Source organism: Amblyraja radiata, chromosome 1, assembly GCF_010909765.2.
Source record: "Amblyraja radiata isolate CabotCenter1 chromosome 1, sAmbRad1.1.pri, whole genome shotgun sequence".
Taxonomy (NCBI): Eukaryota; Metazoa; Chordata; class Chondrichthyes; order Rajiformes; family Rajidae; genus Amblyraja; species Amblyraja radiata.
This window is the reverse complement of record NC_045956.1, coordinates 45,791,885-45,814,943: the sequence shown is the minus strand read 5'-3', so window position 1 is coordinate 45,814,943 and position 23,059 is coordinate 45,791,885. Positions and strand designations below refer to the sequence as shown.

Here is a 23,059-nt window from a genome sequence, read left to right as displayed (position 1 = left end):
AGGCATGTGCAAAACAAGAATCAACAATTACATCAAAATATTTTAAGTGTTAGTATACAATCATCTGGAAACACTACTTGCTGTAACGTGTTTAGAGAGTTCATGTCCAGATATTGGTTGCAACTGAAACCAATTAAGATATCTTGGTGTGTTAAAGGCTAACTATGGAGCTAATATTTCCATTACCACATTCAATAATCAGCTCCTAAAATTACATTCTTGTTCTTGAAATGGCATATGTTACCTTATATGGGAATAATTGCAATGAAACATTTGGATATCAGAGCATTGCTGGCTGTTTGTTAGGCAGTCAAACAGTATGGGTTACAATGCTTTGTAGATCATCAGCAGACAGACTGCAGCAAGTGATAACAATGTGCGACATGGAGAGGAACGTGCCCTGACATTCCTGACTCTCTCATGAGGGGAAGAGGAGGAGGAGGGAGAGATGGTAGAGTCACAAATGATGCACCCATATGAAAGGTCCCACAATGAAGACTCTTGGACCCAAACGACAACTGAGTTAATGAGGGGCCTCAGCTGCAGCCAAGGACTGAATGTCATCACATCTGACCCCAAAGACACTGAATCGGGTGTGGGCACTAAGAGGGATGTTACTACAAGATCTAGAACTATGCCTCGCATTTCTTTTTAGCTTAGTTTGGTTTATTCACATGTACTCGTGTACGGTGGAAAACCTTTTTATTGCGTGCTATCCAGGCAGCAAAAAGACTATCCAGCCGTCCACAATGTACGATACAGGATAAAGGGAATAATGTTTAGTGCAAGATAAAATCCAGTAAAGTTTGATTAAAGATAGCCCAAGGTCATAGAGTCATACAGTGTGGAAACAGGCCCTTCGGCCCAACTTGCCCACACCGTGCAACATGTCCAAGCCATACTTGCCCCACCTGCCTGCGTTTGGTCCATATCACTCAAAAACTGTCCAACTGTTTCTTAAATGTTGGGATATTCCCAGCCTCAACTACCTCCTCTGGCAGCTTGTTCCATACACCCACCACCCTTTGTGTGAAAAAGATACCCCTCAGATTCCTATTAAATCTTTTCCTCTTCACCTTAAACCTATGTCTTCTGGTCCTTGATGTTGATGGTAGGTTAGATCCGCTCTCTAGTTGTTGATAGGATGGTTCAGTTGCCTGATAACAGCTGGAAAGGAACTGGCTTTGAATCTGGAGGTGTGCAGTTTCACAATTCTCTTCCTCTTGCCAGATGAGAGTAGGGAGAAGAAAGAGTGACCAGGGTGAGACCTGGCCTTGGTTATGCCGGTGGCCTTGCCGAGCCAGTGTGAGTGTGGATGGAGTCAATGGCAGGGAGGTTAGTTTGCATGATGGTCTGGGCTGCGTCCACAATTATCTGCAATTTCTTCCGGTCCTGGATAGAACTTTTCCCAAATGATGCTGTGATACATCCCGATAAAATGCTTTTTATGGTGCATTTGTAGAGGTTGGTGAGGGTGGTTGGGGACATGCCAAACAAGGTTAGACATGGACTAGTGGATGCGGCCAGGTCTGTCGGGGAGGAGAATGGTGTCCAGGTTCATTTAGTTCAGAACTACAGCATGGAAACAGACCCCTGTGTCCACTGAGACTGTGGCGACCATCGATTACCTGTTCACACTCCTTCTATGTTATCTCAATTTTCCATCCACTCCCTTCACATTAGGGGCATTTAAAAATATATATACAGAGGCCAATTAACCGACAATCCAGCACGTTTTTGGCATGTGGATGGGAACCAGAGCACCCAGAGAAAATCCACACAATCATAGGGAAAACGTGCAGACTCCACATAAACAGCACCTGAGGACAGGATCGAATTTGGGTCTCTGGCAGCAGCTCTACTTGTTGCACCACTGTCCCAGAAGTCTGGCTGGAGTACATGGCATTACTGAATGGTCACAAATGAGCACCACAAAAGGACAGTACATGCAGTAGATTGGGGACTGTGCATAAAACAATGCTCACCACTGAGTCAGCTCATTGATAAATTGTAGTCGGTGATGAGGACTGTTTAGGATAGACGGGATTAATCACAGGGTTGTGAATCGGTAGAATTAATTGCCACAGAAGGCTGTGGAGGCCGTCAATGCATATTTTTAAGGTGGAGATTGACAGATTCTTTATTGGTATAGATGTCGAGTTTTGTGGAACAGGCAGGAGAATGGGGTTGAGAGGCAGAGATTGATCAGCCATGGTTGAATGGCGGAGTAGACTTGATGGGCCGAATGGCCCAATTCTGCTCCAATCACTTATGAATTATGAACCTACACCTGGAAAAGCAGGAGTTGATGAGAGATAGTCAGTCTGGCTTTGAATGGTGGGTAGTCCCACTAGAAAAAGTGGATAGTTTTTTTTTGAAGAAATGATTAAGGAAAATATTCATGAAATCAGAGCAATTAAAGGTAGGGCATTTGGGTTTTTTTTGCATGTGTTCAATTTGACAGTGTGTGACTGAGTGGAAAGTTTCCCATTGTGTGACACTGAAAACTTTTACTCTTAGCACAGGACTTACTGTAAATAGAACATTTTGTTCCATTCTGTAAAAATCTTAAAAACTGGATGAGGGCGGAATCGTGTAAGTGAAGACCAGTCTTGGGGTGGTGTATGTTAAGCTATGAGATCCTCATTAAAATTCTAATAATGATCAGTTTCATCAATTCCTCGTATACTTAATCTTGTTTTATTTTAAAATTATTAAATTGATGACCATATTAGGACACAAAGTAACTCAGCATCTCATGTTAGCCTACTTTAGTTGTAGGATTAGTTTTGCAGCTAGGTTCAGTCATTTGGATCATTCTTTTGGTTGTATTTGCTAGACCAATCTTCATCATATACATTTTTAGATCATTATAAATCCTTCTCTTAGATTTCTTTGATATTTGCAGTAGGCACAGCAAGTGATTCAGTGATAGACAGAAAAAGCTGGAGTAACTCAGCAGGTCAGACAGCATCTCTGGAGAAAAGGAAAAGGTGACGTTTCGGGTCGAGACCCTTCTTCAGATTGAGAGTCGGGAAAGGGAAACGAGAGATATAGACCATGACGTGGAGAGATATAGAACAAATGAATTAAAGATGTGCAATAAAAGTAAGGATGATAAAGAAAACAGACCATTGTTAGCTGTGTACGAGGTGAAGACGAGTACAGACAATGAGAATCAGCAAGACAACGTTGAAGCTGATCTGACTTGTATTCAGTGGCCCAGTCACTGCTATGTTTCACTCTCTGGGTTGTGGTAATGTAATTGATGCATTGGAAAGGTATGTTTGGAAGATTATTTCTGCTACTGGTGGACAATCTTTAAAAAAGAAATCATCCTCTAAGACAGCTTGTTATCTCTTAACAGGAAAGCATGCATGCGTATGCAGCCAATGTTTACACCACTATCGTGGAAGAATTGGTAAAGAAGAAGCATCGCAAATTTATTGCAGTAGAACAAGAGTTCTTTCGACTTTGGTGGGATAAGGTTGTCACTGATGAACAAAAACAGCAGGTAATAGGAAACATTTACTTATTTCCCGTTGTAAATATTGAATGTTCTTTTCTGTTTACCTGGTCAAGGAGCACTTGTTTGAACCCATGATCTTTGGGGTCTTAGACAGCTGAGGAGATCATAAGCCATAGGAGCTGAATTACGCCATTCGGTCCATCGATTCTGCTCCGCCATTTGATCATGGCTAAATTATTTTTCTCTCTCAACCCCATTCTCCTGTCTTCTACCCGTAGCATTTGACACCCATACTAATCAAGAACCTATCAATCTCTGCTTTAAAAATACCTAATGGCCTCCACGGTTGTCTGTGGCAATGAATTCCACAGATTCACCACCCTCTGGCAAAATAATCTCCTCCTCTTCTCTATTGTAAAGCTACGTCCTTTAATTCTGAGACTACACCTTCTGGCCCTCGACATTCCCACTACTGGAAACACATCCATCTCTCCACATCCTCTCTATCCATCCTTTAATTCTGAGACTGCACCCTCTGGCCCTCGACATTCCCACTACTAGAAACACATCCATCTCTCCACATCCTCTCTATCCAGGCCGTTTATTGTCCGGTTAGGTTTCAATGAGATTCTCCCTTCATCCTTCTAAACTCCAGCGATTACAGGCCCAGAGGTCACTGTAAACTTCACCGTGGGGTGGGAGATACATGGCAGGGCACCAGGGTGGGGGGTGTGGGATGTGTGTTGGAAGCTTTCTCAAAGAACTGATACGGACATTGGGCCAAATGATCCCTACTCTGGCAAGATTCAGTGACTCTTGGCTTGTGATATCTTTTCTCATGCGGATTACTCGTCAACCTTCACCCTTTTGCACAATCCCCGTAACTGTAAAGATGTTTTATTCCTTTAAAATCAACTACCTATTTCTCTTTTAAAATAATTTATAAATCCCAAAGAAATTATTATTATTATTATTACCCTTTCGCCCTTTAAAGTGAGGGATGTAAGTACGTCACTGATTTTATATTGTAAAATGAGTGTCAAATTTGACAAAAACAAAGTGAAGTTCAGAAGAGAGTGGCACAGTAGTAGAGTTGCTGCTTTACAGCACCAGAGGCCCGGGTACAACTTATTGAGTCAGATTTGACATTCATTTTCAGAAACGTGGGTGAATATTGGTGCAGGAACTTTGTTTCTGTCTTTCCATTGTTGTGCTGAATATATTTATTGTATAGCTGTGATTTTTACTGGGGTAGGGCTTTGGGGAAGTTTGTGATGTTTTAGTAATAAAGAGTACAGGTAAAAGTCGTGCTATTGAAGACGCTCACCTGATTTTTGTTTGTGTGTTTAGTTTAGTTTAGAGGTACAGCACGGAAACAGGCCCTTCAGCTCACCAAGTCTGTGCCGACCAGCGATCCCCGTACACTAACACGATCATACACATTAAGGACAATTTACAATTCCTACCAAAGCCAATTAACCTACAAACGTACATCTTTGGAATGTGGGAGGAAACCGGAGCTCCCGGAGAAAACTCAAGCAGGTCATGGGGAGAACGTATAAACTCCGTACAGACAGCACTCATAGTCAGGATTGAACCCGGGTCCCTGGCACTGCAAGGCAGCAACACTAAAGGGCCTGTCCCACCAGCATGCGATTGCATGCGTCTAGCGCGACCAAACGTGGTGGCTTGAGGTGCACGGCCTCACGGGGCTGGTCCCACTTCCAACCGCGGAGCCGTCTGGCGTAGTGCGGGGCTGGTCCCGACATCATACTCACCAATCAGCTGGGCAGGAGGCGGGCCGACTGAATTTGGACGTCGCACGGTGTCGGGCGGTTACGTCATCACGCAACGACACGACGGGCGGTGACGTCATTGTGCAACATCAGGCGCTGCGTACGCCCGTCGAGGCGCTGCGTACGGCCTCAATGCGGCTGCGGGCCGACAGGCCGTTGCCGCGCGGAATTTTTGGACAGTGTCAGTTTTTCGGAGCCCCGCGCGATGTCGGGACCAGCCCCGCACAACTCCATATGGCTCCAGCGATCGAAGAGGGACCGGCCCCATGAGGCCGTACGGCTCAAGCGACCAAGTTAGGTCGCGCTCGCCGCATGCGGTCGCATGCTGGTGGGACAGGCCCTTAACACTTATCATCATCACCATGCATGTGTTTAACTGTTGGCGTCATGATGGACAATACTTATAGGTGGTAGGCTGCAGCATTTGTCCAGGGGATAGATTCTGGGGAAAGAGAACAGGTATGTGGCATTGTGTAAGAAGGAACTGCAGATGCTGGTTTAAATCGAAGATAGACATAAAATACTGGAGTAACTCAGCGGGACAGGCAGCATCTCTGGAAAGAAGGAATGGGTGACGTTTCAGGACGAGACCAGTCTGAAGAAGGATCTAGACCCGAAACGTCACCCATTCCAGATATGTGGAGTTAATTGACGAGGTGCAGGACAAGCACTCGTCTACCTACTGGCTCAGACGTACTGGAAAGGCACTCACCTCCTCATCTGGGCCCTTCTCAGTACCCTTCAGCTGCTTGACCTTCTTGAGCAACATCTAATCTGAAAAAGATATGCTGGAGTAACTCAGTGGGTCAGGCAGCATCTCTGGAGAGACATTTCAGTCAGAACCCTTCTTCAGACTGAATAACAGTCCTGACCCAAAAGGTCACCTATCCATGTTCTCCAAAGGTGCTGCCTGGCCCGCAGAGTTACTCAAGCATTTTGTGTCCTTTTGTGGAAATCAGCATCTGCAGTTCCTTGTTTCAACATTAAACCTGAATTTGGCAACTTTATTAGCATATTTTAATAACTGACCACCTGTCAATATGTGGAATGGAGATTCTAAATGCAAAAATTGTTAATAGACCCACAGCACTTGCCCTTCTATTGTAGAGAGGGAAATGATGTTAAATTCCCCATTCCTGTTATCTTTATTTTGTTGAATTATTAATTAAAGTTGTTGGCATACTGATGAGGTATTATCAAGAGAGAGAGAGTCAAGAGTGTTTAATTGTAATATGCCTTGACAGTATGTGTTGGTAGCAGGAATTATGGCTAACCCATCCAGATTCCTTCCTCCGTCTCCGTCAACTTTTATAAGGATTTGCCAGGACTTGAGGGGCTAACCTCGAGGGAGAGGTTGGGCAGGCAAGGACTTTATTCCTTGGAGTGCAGAAGGCTGAGGGGTAATCTTACAGAGGGGTATAAAATCATGAAGGGAATAGATTGGATGAATGCATAAAGTCTTTTACCCAGGGTAGGGGTAACATGAACCAGAAGACATAGGTTTAAGGTGAGAGGGCAAGATTTAATATTGCGGTCAACCTTTTCACTCCGAGGCTAGTGGGTATATGGATCGAGCTGCCAGAGGAAGTAGTTGAGGCAGATAATATAACAGCCTTTAAATAACACTTGGACAGGTACATGGATAGGAAAGGTTTAGAGGGCTATTGGCCAAACACTGGCTTAATGGGACTAGCTTAAATGGGGCATCTTGGTCGGCATGGATAAGTTGGGCCGAAGGGCCTGTTACCATGGTGTATGACTATGACTATCGTGGATCTTGGACACGGGCTTATTTATCTTCTTTTCCGTTCTAGTCGTAGGATTCAATTCCAGGAGCCTCACTAATGCCTTGACTGCCATGAACTTGCTGATTATAGAAATGGGATTGTGTTTGGGATCTCCCTGGTCAATATGGCTTTGCCAACCAGTTTTAAAAACCACTCGCTCTTCTGATCTCCAATGGAACGATGTTATGCAGCTACACTTTAAATGTTTCCCAATACATGTTTATTAGTACCCTGTATAGTTAAAAATATACAATGCAGGAATAAAATATACTTTAAAAAGATCAACCTTCCACCTGAGGAAAAACAAGATCAACATCATAAATATTAGTCTCAAATGTTCACAAAAGCAGCACTATTTAATCAAGAACCGAAGTTAATCCAATGTTAACTTGAATAAACATGTATTTGTTGACATAATGAACAATATCATAGCCCTGAGTCTGCATCGCCCTGAAAGTTGGGAATTGTTTGTCAATTTTATTGAATTATGTGGGATAATTGGTGACATTTTATTGTATAATTTTGGTAGAAGCCTCAACAACAGTAGATGTTGAAATAAGAGCAATAGTTCTTCAGTTTTAGCTTTTCAGTCCAGTGTGAGGTGATTTAAGTAATTTTGTTATTATTATTCTGTCCTGCTTGAGATATATTGTTGTACTGAGGATTAATTTCAGGTGCATCAGTTGCTGAAGGAGGGGCGTTTGGAGTTTATCATTGGAGGCCAAGTCATGCATGATGAAGCAGTAACAGAACTCAGTTCTCAGATCTTGCAACTTACAGGTTAGTTCTTGTCTTTTCCAAATCAATCTTCCAAATATAATCTCCATAACGTTCGATGTAATGTTTATGGTTGAGTAAAATATTGATTTTGATTTTTCTCTAGTACTTTGAAAGCTGAATATTATCTCTAAAGTATGCTGTTGTGTTTGATCAATCAACCCTAATCAATAGGCCTTTGATATTCTCCCGAATGTTCTCCTATGTTGACAATTGAGCTGATATGCAATCATTGGAGTCAGCCTCAGGAATTAAGTACAGCTACTACTGTACATATTGACCATAACAACAAGTTGGTTGGAAGGTGAATCTCAATATGGCTCATTGATCATTCTTTTTACATTGTCCCAATAAATTGAGGATGACTTTCTTCCACTCTGCATTTGTGGGTTCTGATATAACAGATGCGCTTGTGTGATAACCACAGACTCTTCCACAGAGTGGAACAGTTTTTCTAATTTATGCAAGAGCTCTGTGTGCTCCTGGTGATGGACACAAGGCTCCTCGTATCATACTGACTGCTCTGTCTCCACTTTAAATGGTCAAGGTAACTTGCCTATTGGCACCAACTGAAGGCAACGAGAGCCTCCTTTGCTGGTGATGTTTTCCTGGGATGCATTGGTTTACAAATCTTCCCAGTGAATCTGGAGTATTTTGCAGTCTAGAGCATTGACAAATCCTTTCTGATGCCTTTAGTTGCCTGCTGTTAGTAGTCCAGATCTCATGAACATATACTGTAGATAGGTCGGGATCACCACCCCCAGTAGACCATCGGTTTTGTGCCAAGTTTTCCCATTATGGAAGCCTGCCTTTGCTGAGAAGTTTATTTTTGATGATGAAAATGCAACCAAAGCGGCAAAAAACTGATTTTTCTCTTCACAACAACTGATCATATGACGTAAACTATATCACCAGAGCTTTTGTTACTGCCTTTGTTTTTTTTCTGATTATATTTATCAACATGACTAAAGGAGAGGAGATGACTGCTCATCTGCCTTGCAGCTTACTTATGAGTGAAAGTGCTTCATGATGAATGGCTAACCACAGCACCATGACATCATGAAGCAGATGGCACTACTCAACCCTGAGTTGGAGTGAACGCCATAGATAGATAGATAGATAGATAGATAGATAGATAGATAGATAGATAGATAGATAGATAGATAGATAGATAGATAGATAGATAGATAGATAGATAGATAGACAGATATAAATGTATGGGAATTTTGGACTGGTACATGGATAGAAAAGGTTTAGATGGATATGAACCAAACGCAGGCAAATACGATTAGCCTAGTTGGGGCACATTGGTCAACATAGACGAGTTGGGCCAAAAGGCCTGTTTCTGTGGTGTATGACACTATGACTATGGTTCCAGAGCCATGTTTTTTCTTGCAATGCTGTGCATTATTGTTCTTATTTCCATGAATTTTAAGAAGTTTTGATGTGACTGTATTTCTTTGCAGAAGGGCATGGTTTCCTGTATGAAACATTTGGAAAAAGGCCACAGTTTTCCTGGCATGTTGATCCCTTTGGGGCCTCGGCCACCACTCCCACAGTGTTTGCTTTGGCCGGTTTTAATGCTCATCTTATCTCCCGCATTGACTATGATGAAAAGGACATGATGCAGAAAAATAAGGTGAGGTAGAGAAAAAAGAAATCTTAGGAATAATCCAACTTACTAATATTATTCAGATCTTGACCTGTGCCTGTCTCTATTTTGATCAGTTATTCTGTTCAGTTTTAATGTTGTGAACATCTCAATCTACCTTCTCATCAGCCTGATCCAAAACGTTGCCTGTGCACTCCCTCCACAGGTGCTACCCGACCTAACTAGTTCTTCCAGCAGTTTGTTTTTCGCTCAAGATTTCAGCATCTGCAGTTTCTCAATCCAACTGCTGTTGTGATCACACAGTTGTTAGAATGACTAGAAGATTATCCTTTGACAAATGCTCCATTAATTATTTGCATTAGATTTTGAACTGTTAGAAATTTCTCAGATTTTCTTTTATCCCCGGTATCTGAATGGTACGGCTAAGCTGTGTAAGTGGTCACTGTGCACAAGAGCGTGGCTGGATTTGGTGTTGTATGTACACTAGATATAAAAGAAGGCAGAAGTTCCGTAGTCCCTCAAGTCTGCTCCAACTTCAAGGTCCATGAGTGATCTTGTCTAGGGTTCAATTCCTGATCAATTTCCATACAGTCCCAAAATTGATCTCAGTCTTGAATAAATCTAGTGTCTCAATATCCATAGCACTCAGAATATAAAAGTTCAAAGATCCCAGTAACTTGGCTGTGATAAATATGATCCTTGGTTCTATACTCCTAACAAGGGAAGCACCCTTGGAGCATTCACCCTGTCAAGCCCCCGCAATCTCATATCCCTCAATAAAATGATCTGTTATTCTCAGCCCAGAGAATTGGGCTACCAAAGAATTGAGACTCAGTTTGCTCAATTGTCCACCAAACTACAAGCCCTTCATCCCAGCTATCATGCAAGTGGCCTTCTCTGCACTGAATCCAACGCAAGAAAATGCAGTTAATAAGAGACCAGAACTGTGCACAATGGTGTGATCCCTATAAAACCCAGTACACTGGAAGCTATTATCAGACAATAGCCTCAAACTTCATCCGGGTTCATAGTGTAGAACATGCTATATAATAGCAATAGTACTACACTGTGCATGTGAAATGCATTGCGTTGAAGTTGATGGAATGAATTTCAGAGGGAGAATATGACACTCTGACGTTAGTATATTTAGCACACACAGGTATTCCTCAACCTACTTAATAGGCAACTTACGTAAACTCGCACGCACGTAAGCGATTCTTTCAGCACACTGCTTTATTTCTGACTTGCGCATCTCGGTAGTCCTGCTAGCAGTGTGCTACTACCGTTGTATCCGCCGTTTCTGCAAGTCAGTCAGTTGATCTCGTGCGTGCACCCACGTGGTCTCTGCATCCGAGCTCTAAAGTGGGGACTATATGTCCCTAGTGGTCTCCGCGTCAGAACTCTGAAGTGGTCACCCTGTCAGAACACCCACATGGTCTCCGTGTTGGACCTTGGTCTGTCAGTGGTGTCTGCCTAAACTTGCCAGAGTAATTGTGGTAACTCATTATTAAACAATCTGTGGCAGTATCAATTCTTTTTTTTTTAATTTCAAAATAGACTTTATTCTAGTAATAAATATATACAATCCACGAACCGTGCAAAAAATTAATCCAACATTTTCGGAGTCTATTCAATACATTCAATACTGTTTACACACCTTGCACAAATTACACACATTTATCCCCCACCCTTGCCACTTGTGACAAACCTCTCCAGACTTTCTTTGTCAAATTCATACTCTGCAAAGAGTTGGGTAACCGTCTCCTCTCCATAGCAGCCGTCCCTAGAGCAGCGTGCGCTGGTAGTGAGGTTCTGAAGGTGCAAGAAGAATCTGACTGGGAGGGCTCCCCTCACCACCAGCTAAACCAGGTGCCTGTTGGTGAGTTCTGGCGGTGAGGCATTTCGCCAGACAAGCTGGGCAGTCTGCTCTGGGAACCACGCCACAGAATCCATGGAGTCATTTCCCTGCAGTGCCTGCAGGACGTTCATGCTTCCCACTGCCTGATGGACTTGTGGTCAAAGGTGTTGGTACGGAAGAACCTTTCCACGGAAGACAGATGGTGCGGCAATGTCCAGGTAGAACCTCAGCAGGTAGTGACACTTGGTGACCACGTGCCTTGGCTCTACGCTCTGCCTGATGCAGCCACACACGAAGGTGGCCATCAGGGTGAGGGCGACGTTGGGCACGCTTTTACCCCCGTTGTCTGCCCTCTTGTGCATTGTGGCCCATCGCACCCGGTCCATCCTCGACCCCCAGATAAACTGAAAGACGGTGATCCCCTGAATTCACATTTGACACTTTGCACTTAGCTTTGTAAATGTAGTTTGCTGCAGTTCTCTGACAATTGACTGCAGCTGTACCTGTCACTTGTGGTGACAACATTCTTTGGCATTGTTGGAAGTTATTTTTAATTGGCAAACTAACTTTTTAGGTAGGTTTGCAAATCAAATTTTGCAGGCTCATCAGCATGTACTGAATTTATTTATCAACAGTTCCACATAGCTAATGTGTAAAACATGGTCTAAAATGGCCAATAACTTGCATTGAAAGTTTAAATTCAGGATTTAAACAAGAATAATTATATTTAAATAAAATAATGTGCCCACTAAATAGTTTACATATTTCCACAATATCACATTAACTAATGTTTCATTCTTTATATGTACAGTGTCTGTGGTACAGCATACTTGCATAAGCAATACAAAGAGTAAATTTAAGTGTGTGCAGCAGCACTTCCATTTTGACTTGTGTAACATCTGACTTGTGCAAGGGTCTGCTGGACGTCAATCTTGCATGGTCGGGTAGCTTGGGTAATTGCTAAGACCATGCCGATTCAGTTCCTGGGTAGAATATCATGATATTGTGGATATATTCACACATATTCCACAGAGCCCACGTCCGAAGCTTCAGTCAAGAACATTGATGAGAGATTGAATAATTGCTCACGTATCCCTCTTTCTGTTGCATCTTAGATGATGGGACAATTTATAAGATTGCATGCTACCTTAAGAAGAATTATTATTTTTTCTCTTTTGATATAGATATCCTGATGAGTAATACCATGTCTCTGACCTACTTTTCCCTCCCTGCTTTTCCCCAACCATACAGAAACTCCAGTTTGTGTGGCAAGGTTCTCCATCCTTGGCAGAGCAGCAGCAGATCTTCACTCATACTATGGACCAATACAGCTATTGTGTTCCTGCTTCCCTGCCATTTTCCAACAGGTAATAGTGTAACTTTCACTATGATAATCAAAATGAGCAAGTGTGTGGTGTTTAACTAAATATTGCACTGTATAATGAAACAATACTGCCTGTCATTGAACTTGAACGTGGAAATCAAAATGGTGCAATATGGGTTTAACTTTTGTTTTCCTTCCCAGCGCTTATAAGAAAGTAGTGAATAAATTATGCATTGATATCGAGTCTGCAACAGCTCAGCTTTGTCTTGCTATAGAATTCACAGCCAGTTCAATAGTCATTGGTGTTTGATTTATCTGCAATTTGATCCAAAATCTTTTTTGTTCTATTGAGTCCAAGTTAAATGAAAGTACACAAAAATGCTGGAGAAACTCAGCGGGTGCAGCAGCATCTATGGAGCGAAGGAAATAGGCAATGTTTCGGGCCGAAACGTTGCCTATTTCCTTTGCTCCATAGATGCTGCTACACCCGCTGAGTTTCTCCAGCATTTTTGTGTACCTTCGATTTTCCAGCATCTGCAGTTCCTTCTTAAACATTAAATGAAAGTATAATAGACAAAGTCAAAGATGATACTGTAGAATAGATAAAATCTGAAAACTCAGTTGCCCCATTGGCAATATTCTAACAGCAGCTCAAACTGAGAATTTGTATCACTGTTAAATGCCTGTAAATCTGGGAATAAAGGGGCTGTTCCACTGTACGAGCTAATTCAAGAGCTCTCCCGAGTTTAAACAAAAAATCAAACTCGTGGTAAGCACATAGAATGTGCGGAGCGGGTACGTCGGAGCTCGGGACGTCTCTTAGCGGCTCGTAACGCTAACGGCAGATACGCGGGAAACGTGGTAAGCTCGGAAAGACTCGTGAAGATATCCACGAGAGCCCCGAGTACCTACGAGCGGCTATTACCGTAATTCTCCGAGTTCGAATCGGGGGAAACTCGGGAGAACTCTTGAATTAGCTCATACAGTGGGACAGCCCCATGAGGAGGATATTCACTTTGATGGTAGATTAGTGTCTTGTGGTAGATATTGATAGAGTGGAGATTAGCTGCTCCTGCAGATGTTACTATTGGGACCACATATGGTCGTCGGGGAAGTTGGTGATCTACCAGCAGGTGGCTCCAAGATTCACTGGCTCAGACTTATCAGGCAGATCTCCTTAAGTATGCAGTCTCTTTCAAGGGCTGCCTACTGCATGATTATAGATACAAAAAGCTGGATTAACACAGCGGGACAGGCAGCATGTCTGGAGAGAAGGAATGGGTGACGTTTCGGGTCGAGACCCTGAAGAAAGGTTCATTCCTTCTCTCCAAAGATGCTGCCTGTCCTGCTGAGTTACTCCAGCTTTTTGTGTCTATCTTCGGTTTAAACCAGCATCTGCAGTTCCTTCCTCCACTTTCTGCATGATTATTGCAGGTTATCTGAGAGACACTCATTTGAAACTGAATGTCCAAGAATGTGCCATCTGTGCACACTTGGGTGTCATTGTGACCACTCGGGGCACAATTGTAAATTTGGGTGAAGCTTCCAAAGTAATTTTGTGAACGGTTTATATCCAATGGCATTTAATGATTGGCTTTCTGACAGAATTTAATATTGTGGTGATCACAAATATTCTGCTCTTGAAATATTTTCTTGGCAAATGTTTTTTATCCTTCAGCTGAATTCTTCACCAAGGCTTGCACCAAATTCCCACACTACTGAGAGACACAAAGTGTTGGAGTAATTCAACAGGATATTTGTGATCACGCTAACATTAAATCCTGTCAGGAAGCCAATCACTAAATGTCATTGGATACTTACTGCAAGGTTTTGGGTGGCGTAGTGGTACAGCGGTAGAGTTGCTGCCTCATAGCGCCAGAGACCCCAGTTCAATCCTGACCATGGGTGATCTCTGTACGGAGTTTATACGTTCTCCCTGTGACTACGTGGGTTTTCTCTGGGTGCTCTGGTGCAGGTTTGTAGGTTAATTGGATTCTGTAAATTGTCCCCAGTGTGTGGGAGTGAAATAGTGTACAGCTGATCGCTGGCCGGCAAGGACTCAGTGGGCAGAAGGGCCTGTTCCCACTTAACTACACCTCCTGTCTCATTAAATTAAACTTCGATATAAACTTGCATCTACAGTTCTTCATTCCAATATTTTTGCGCTTGACTTGTAACCGTTCATGTTGAAATTTATAGAATGCCCATGGAAAATTGTGTCTCCAGCTAATAATTTAGCTGTTATTCTACATGTTTTTGATTTGCCATTGACCACTGCTCTGGGCTGTTCATGTTCTTCTGCTGTAGTCATTATGCATTAGCACTAGCAACCCATCCTTTTTGACTTGATTGTTGCCAAATACATGGTATTCTGCAACATTGGTTGTAATTGTGCTTTGTTGCTATTGCAGTGCGCTGATTACACAATAAACAGCCATGATACTCATCGTTTTTATAGTTTAACATATGAAGTGTTATGTGGTCTTGTCATTCAGATGAAGATGAATATTTTACTGTTGATCAATTCAGAGAGAAGGATTATATAACTTTTTTTTTGCCATGGTTTAGATCTGGGTTTTTTTGGAATGGAATTGCTGTTTTTCCTGACCCACCAAAGGATGGAATTTATCCTAATATGAGTCTCCCAGTGACCAGTCAAACAATTCGAGCCTATGCTGAGACCATGGTAGCAAACATAAAGCAGAGAGCAGCTTGGTTCAAATCCAATCATGTTCTGTGGCCGTGGGTAAGTCCTGCGATATATAAACGAGATGAATGTTATTTCAAAATGCTGAATAATTCATGTGTGTTTGGCGTGCAGTCAGTTGCATTGTGACTTATTTATAGATTTGGATCAGAATGTTTAATACAATTTAATGAATTGTAACCAGTGAGAAATGTATTGCATTTATGTAATTCTGGTGTGACGTTGTCAGTGCTGTGATTTTTATTTGATTCTGGGAATGCGGCACAACTGGAGAGGGCAGATTTATTGCCCATCCCATATTACTTTTGAGAAGAGGGTAGGATGCTACCTCTTGGAAGCATCGCCGCTCTTCTGGTGAAAGTACTCTCCCACAGGACTACTGGAGAGAGAGTTCAAAGATTTAAGCCCAGTGACAGTGTTTCTTAAAACTGTATGTGGGTAGTCCAACTCTAGGAGAGGCCTTACCAGAAGTTGTATTGGGAAACAAGGCTGACCAGGTGACTTGAAGATTTTTGGGAAAGCTTTTTCATTCTCCATAAATTTTAAGACAGATGTTAATGAAGATGTTTGGACCATGGGGGGAAGTATTAAATTGGGGTAAACCAGATTACAACATTTAATGGGAAGGAGCTAGGGAGAGTAAATTGGGAGCAGTTGTTATTAGGCAAGTCCACATCTAACATGTGAGAATCATTGAAAGTCCATCTGATCAGAATTCTGGACTGGCATGTTCCAGAGAAGAGGAGGGATGAGGATGACATGGTAAGGGGACCTTGGATGACCAAGGTTGTAACTTTGGTCAAAAAGGAAAAGGAAGCATGTGTAAGGTTTCGGAAGATTAAATCAGATTTGACCTTGAAGGAACATAAAACAAGCAGGAAAAAACTCGCGGGGAATTTCTAAGGGCCAAAAGGAGGCATGAAATGTCCTTAGCAAGTCATATTAATTACATCCTTTACATGCATATTTTAAAAACAAGAAGGTAACTGGAAATAAAGTAAGACAACTCAAGAATAGAGGAGGGAATTTATGCTTCGAATCAGAGAATGTAGGCAAGATACTAAACAATTTTGTTACAGGGCATGGCAAATAATGAGATGTGTGTGGTATGCTGCTATGTTTGGGCAGTTTAAAACCAAGAGGGATGTCGTGTTGGATCTCTTGAAAAGTGTTTGCTGGGTAACTCCCCAGGGCCTCTGGGATATATCCCTCATTATTGAAAAAGGCCAGAGAGGAGATTGCAAAGGGGCTTGATGAAGGTAATTATCTCTCTGTAGCCGCGGAGGACTAGAAAATAGTCGATGTTATTCCTTTGCTTCAGACGGGAAGAAGGAAGGAAGCTGTTGGAGAGAACTTTTTACGATAGGATTTACTCACATTTAGAAGAAAAGGAGATTATTTGGGTCTATCAGCGTGGCTTTGTCCTTAGCAGTTCACATAATTTTTCCAGCTTGGCAGTTCATGTCCCTTTTCCCTTTTACTCCATCAGTCTGAAGAAGGGCCACAGCCCGAAACATTGTCTATCCATCCTCTCCAAAGATGCTGCCTGACACGCTGAGTTCCTTCAGCGTTTTGTTTTATGGACAAACCTACATTATTTTCTCTGGAGTGTCAAAGGATGAGGGGAGATCTGATAGAATTAAATAACGTTATGAGAAGCATATATAGGATAGACAGGCAGAATCTTCTAGGTGGAAATGCCAAAGACTGAGGAGCAGAGCTTAATGGCCCCGTCCAACTGTACGAGTTCATTCAAGAGCTCTCCTGAGTTTAAAAAAAATCAAACTCGTGGTAAGCACGTAGAATGTACGTAGCGGGTACGTCGGAGCTCGGGGACGTCTCTTAGCGGCTCGTAACGCTAACGGCAGGTACTCGGGAAACGCGGTAAGCTAGGGAAGACTCATGAAGATTTTTCAACATGTTGAAAAATGTCCACGAGAGCCCCGAGTACCGACGAGCGGCCATTACCGTAAATCTCCGAGTTTGAATCAGGGCAAACTCGGGAGAACACTTTGAATGAACTCGTACAGTGGGCAGGGCTATTGAGGTGATAAGGGCAAAGTTTAAGGTAGGTGTGAGGAGCAAGTTTTTTTTGCACAGTGAGTGCTGGGTGCCTGGAACGTACTGCCAGGGGTACTGGGGGAAGTAGATACTCTAGTTGCACATGACCCTTTGAGATAGGCATACAGATGTACAGGGAATGGAGGGATTTGGATCACATGCAGACAGAGGTGATTAGTTTAACTTGGGATCATGTTTGGCATAGACACTGGACTGAGGATCTGTTCCTCTGCCATGCTATTCTCTGTTCTAATGAAGGACAGACTAGATATTTCTAGGTCAGGATGCTGTCTGGCTTGGAGGAGAACATGCAGTTGCTGGTGTTCCCTGCATTTGCTGCTCTTGTCCACCTTGGTGGTCAGGGATTGAAAGTTTGGGAGAAGCTGTCAGAGTCATGTTGATGAAGGACTTCAGAGGATTTTGTAAAATACATATGCAGCAGCCACTGTGTGCAGCATATGGAGGGAGAGAGTGTTTAGGGTGTTTGATGGGGTTGTCAACAAAGTGCACTGCTTTGTCCTGCGTGGCGGTGGGGGCGCTGAGAGACCGCTGCCCTGCCAGCAACGTGTTAGTCATTTCTACTTTTTTTGTTAGTTTTCGTATGTCCAAATGTTTGTTGTAATGTCTCTTGGTGTGTCTTGTGTGGTGAGGGGGGGTAAGGGGGAACGGCTTTTGGTCGCCTCCTCCATGGAGAGGCGACTTTTTCCATGTTGCCTACCTCGCGGCCTAACACCGTGGATTGGAGTGGCCTTTCCCAGAGTCGGGCCCGGAGTTTCAGCAGCGGGCTCAGCGTGGACTTTTCATCGTGGAGCAAGCGAGTCCTTGCCGGGGTCACCAGAAGGGAGTGCTGCCGCGGACTGTTGCAGCCTGAAGCCGCAGTCTGCGGAGCTTCTAGCTTTATTGTGTATGTGATGAATAAAACATTGATTGATTGATTGATTGATTGATTGATTGATTGATTGATTGATTGATTGATTGATTGATTGATTGCCTAAGGTTGAGCTTTTTGTGACATGTTAGTACCTCACCTATCCAGATCACTGGAGAGTAGAGTGTATTTTATGTGGTGGAAAGGCCTGGGGGTATCTGTAGGAGAGTCATTCACTGAAGAATGCGCAGTTTTTGGTGTGCACTTGCACCCACTGTATTTATCTAGCTGGTCCAGTTAAATAACCCCATTGCTGGTGGGGACCCATGAACGATTATTGCTTTTGATTGCTAAGTTCAGTTTAGTTTATTGTCACGTGTACAGCGAAAAGCTTTTGTTGCTCGATACCCCGTCAGCGGAAAGACAATACAAATTACAATGGAGCCATTTACAGTGTATAGATCCATGATAAGGGAATAACGTTTAGTGCAAGGTAAAGCCAGCAAAGTCCAATCAAAGATAGTCTGATGGTCACCAATGAGGTTGATAGTAGTTCAGCACTATGTAGGATGATTCAGTTGCCTGATAACAGCTTTGAAGAAACTTTCCCTGCATCTGGAGGTGTGCGTTTTCACAATTCTATACCTTTTGCCTGATGGGAGAGGGGAGAAGAGGGAGTGGCCAGGGTGTGACTCATCCTTGTTTATGCTGCTGGCCTTACCGAGGCCTTGCCTTGCTAAGGACAGGTGGTTTGACTCTGCCTTGTTGGACGTGGCTGCCACTCTACACTTTGTCAGCTGGTACCTGAATGTTGTCCAAGACCTTGCTGCATGCAGGCGTGTGGTGTCTCATTCGGTGAGGAGTTGTGAAATGAATTGAACATCCCCACTTCTGACCTTGCGATGGAAGGGAGGTCGTTGAAGTAACTGAAGAAGTGTAATTCTTCCCCTTTCCACCCCACTCTAATTTCTGTCGTCTGGTTTCCACCTTCTCGGTGTTAAACAGTCATTCTCACGAATGTTATGTTGACATTTTCAACTTTGATTCACTCAATTGTTGAAACAGTGTCTGACAAAACATGATGAATTGTGACTTCCGCTCACTAAATGTCAGAAAACTGAGGGAGGCTGTTTTGGTTCCTCTCAAGTCCTTTACACCTACTGTGTTGACTTTCTCTCAGCCAAGCTGTCACCTCTAGTTTAAGTCCAGTAGAGAAACGTTGATGTCATACATGGTTTGAGTTCAACTTCCATGTCTTCATTGATCTATCTTTTCCAAGAGCATACAATACGATATAATACAACTTGATTTATCCCAGAGCGAAATTGGTCTGCCCACCAAGATACAGTTACAAGGCATTGAAAGTGTCGTGCATTATAATAATAACAAAATTTAAGCGACCAGTTATTGCACAGCAAATATGTAACAAACATGAAATTAAATTATTGAGTGCAAAAAGTCCAGGATGTGCAAAGATGGGGGTGGGGAGTCAGTCTACCCACGACAGAGGGGGAGGAGTTGTACAATTTGATAGCCACGGGGACAAATTATCTCCTGTGGTGTTCCTGTGCTACACCTTTCCATAGCCAAGATATTTTCAACATCTCCTTGTCTCTCCTTTCACTGTAACCATATAACCATATAACCATATAACAATTACAGCACGGAAACAGGCCATCTCGGCCCTACAGGTCCGTGCCAAACACTTATTTTCCCCTAGTCCCATCTACCTGCACTCAGACCATAACCCTCCATTCCTTTCCCATCCATGCACCTATCCAATTTATTTTTAAATGATAAAATCGAACCTGCCTCCACCACTTCCACTGGAAGCTCATTCCACACAGCTACCACTCTCTGAGTAAAGAAGTTCCCTTCATGTTACCCCTAAACTTCTGTCCCTTAATTCTGAAGTCTTGTTTGAATCTTCCCTACTCTCAATGGGAAAAGCTTATCCACATCAACTCTGTCTATCCCTCTCATCATTTTAAAGACCTCTATCAAGTCCCCCCTTAACCTTCTGAGCTCCAAAGAATAAAGACCTAACTTATTCAACCTTTCTCTGTAACTTAGTTGCTGAAACCCAGGCAACATTCTAGTAACTCTCCTCTGTACTCTCTCTATTTTGTTGACATCCTTCCTATAATTGGGCGACCAAAATTGTACACCATACTCCAGAATTGGTCTCACCAATGCCTTGTACAATTTTAACATTACATCCCAACTTCAAGTTCAAGTTCAAGTGAGTTTATTGTCATGTGTCCCTGTATAGGACAATAAAATTCTTGCTTTGCTTAAGCACACAGAAAAATAGTAGGCATTTACTACAAAACAGATAAATGTGTCCATATACCATGATATAAATATATACACACATGAATAAATAAACTGGTAAAGTGCAAATAACAGAAAGTAGTTATTAATAATCAGAGTTTTGTCCTAGCCAGGTTTAATAGCCTGATGGCTGTGGGGAAGTAGCTATTCCTGAACCTGGTTGTTGCAGTCTTCAGGCTCCTGTACCTTCTACCTGAAGGTAGCAGGGAGATGAGTGTGTGGCCAGGATGGTGTGGGTCTTTGATGATACTGCCAGCCTTTTTGAGGCAGCGACTGCGATAAATCCCCTCGATGGAAGGAAGGTCAGAGCCGATGATGGACTGAGCAGTGTTTACTACTTTTTGTAGTCTTTTCCTCTCCAGGGCGCTCAAATTGCCGAACCAAGCCACGATGCAACCGGTCAGTATGCTCTCGACTGTGCACCTGTAGATGTTAGAGAGAGTCTTCCTTGACAATCCGACTCTCTGTAATCTTCTCAGGAAATAGATGCGCTGATGAGCTTTTTTGATAATTGCGTTAGTGTTCTCGGACCAGGAAAGATCTTCAGAGATGCGCACGCCCAGGAATTTGAAGTTCTTGACCCTTTCAACCATCGACCCGTTGATATAAATGGGGCTGTGGGTCCCCCTCCTACTCCTTCCAAAGTCCACAATCAATTCCTTGGTTTTGCTGGTGTTGATGGCCAGGTTATTGCGCTGGCACCATATGGACAGTTGCTCGATCTCTCTTCTATATTCTGACTCATCCCCATCAGTGATACGCCCCACAATAGTGGTGTCGTCAGCGAACTTGATGATGGAGTTCGCACTGTGGTTCACTACGCAGTCATGGGTATAGAGTGAGTACAGCAGGGGGCTGAGCACGCAGCCTTGAGGTGCTCCCGTGCTGATTGTTATCGAGGCTGACACATTTCCACCAATACGAACAGACTGTGGTCTGTGGATGAGGAAGTCGAGGATCCAGTTGCAGAGGGATGCGCAGAGACCCAGTTCTGCGAGTTTGGTAACCAGTTTGGAGGGGATGAATGTGTTAAATGCCGAGCTGTAATCAATGAATAACAGCCTGACATATGAGTTTTTGTTGTCCAAGTGGTCCAGTGCGGAGTGGAGGGCCAGCGAGATCGCATCCACCGTTGATCTGTTGTGGCTTCTATACTCAATGCTCTGATTTATAAAGGCTAGCACACCAAAAGCTTTCTTTACCACCCTATCTACATGAGATTCCACCTTCAGGGAACTATGCACAGTTATTCCTAGATCCCTCTGTTCAACTGCATTCCTCAATTCGCTACCATTTACCATGTACGACCTATTTTGATTTGCCCTGGAATATAAAATGATTCTTTGGTCACTTTCCAGCCTCTGTCTATTCCTCCATTGTTACCTTCGCCTACATGGCTCCATGTGTCCCTCTTCTTTCCCCTCCCTATAATCTGGCAGCCACTGCCTGCTGCCTCAGCCCACCCCCAGCTGGCTCCATCAGTCCATCATCTCCCTCTCCACCCGGTTCCATCCTGAATGTTGATGATGCCTTTGCCTTCACGGATGCTGCCTGACCCACAGAGCTCCTGCAGGAGTTCATATTTTGCTCTTGGTAAGCCAATGGCCAACCATTGTAAACGGCATCTCTAACTCATGACCACAACCACCTACGTCCGTAACCTGTCTTTGCCATCTTATTTGTGTCCTGGTACTTTCCTCCCCAACTGATTAACAATGGTGGGGCCTGGATCACACCGCCAGGGTGGGTGGTGGAGGCAGATACGACAGTGGCGTTTAACAGGCTTCTAGATAGGCGTATGTAAGCACAGTGAATAGAGGGACATGGATCATGTACAGGCAGAAGAGATCAGTTTAATTTGGCATCATGTTTGGCACAAACATTGTGGGCCGAAGGGCCTCTTCTTGTGCTGTACTATGATATGTTCTATGTTAATACAATGTATGTACAGACTGCGCACACGGAGAGTGTTTGGGAGACCGACAGGATGGCTTTGCTGGCTGCTGCAGGGCAGCTGCTGTATGGGGTCGCCATTCCGACTTACAAACTGTCCGAGTTACAAACAGTTAGCAGGAACAGAGTCCTGTCATATCCTGAGGAGGACCTGCATGTGAAATTCATAGCCATTATTGTCATCTTCCATGGTTCTATATCAATAATTTCCTGCAGTTAAATGTCCTCGCCTGCACGTTTAGCCCACTGCTTCTGGCTTACACTTTTATCTTTTCACCACCAACAGTCGTTCCTTCTGCTACGATGGCCTCACCTTTGCAACTGCCATCCCAACCTTTCACCACCCGCCTTACGTAGGGTTTTCTTGAGGGCTTACTCTTTGGCTTTGCATTTCCTCCTCGTCTACATTAACACCACAACAGCAATCCCACTTGCTCATTAGGCTGTAAAAAAAATAAAGTCATAGAGTGATACAGCACAGAAACATGACCTTTGGTCCAACTCGTCCATGCC

The 23,059-nt window shown here is 43.4% G+C and overlaps 1 protein-coding gene across 1 annotated transcript in view; it reads left to right on the top strand.

Moving 5' to 3' along the window:
* The window catches only part of man2b2 (mannosidase alpha class 2B member 2), a 78,558-nt gene that overhangs the window by 7,697 nt on the left and 47,802 nt on the right, over positions 1-23,059 (top strand). Inside the window, exons 2-6 of the mRNA XM_033020963.1 lie at positions 3,368-3,514; positions 7,727-7,832; positions 9,296-9,468; positions 12,551-12,666; positions 15,192-15,369. Coding sequence (XP_032876854.1) covers positions 3,368-3,514; positions 7,727-7,832; positions 9,296-9,468; positions 12,551-12,666; positions 15,192-15,369 — 720 coding nt within the window. The remainder of the gene's footprint in view (positions 1-3,367; positions 3,515-7,726; positions 7,833-9,295; positions 9,469-12,550; positions 12,667-15,191; positions 15,370-23,059) is intronic.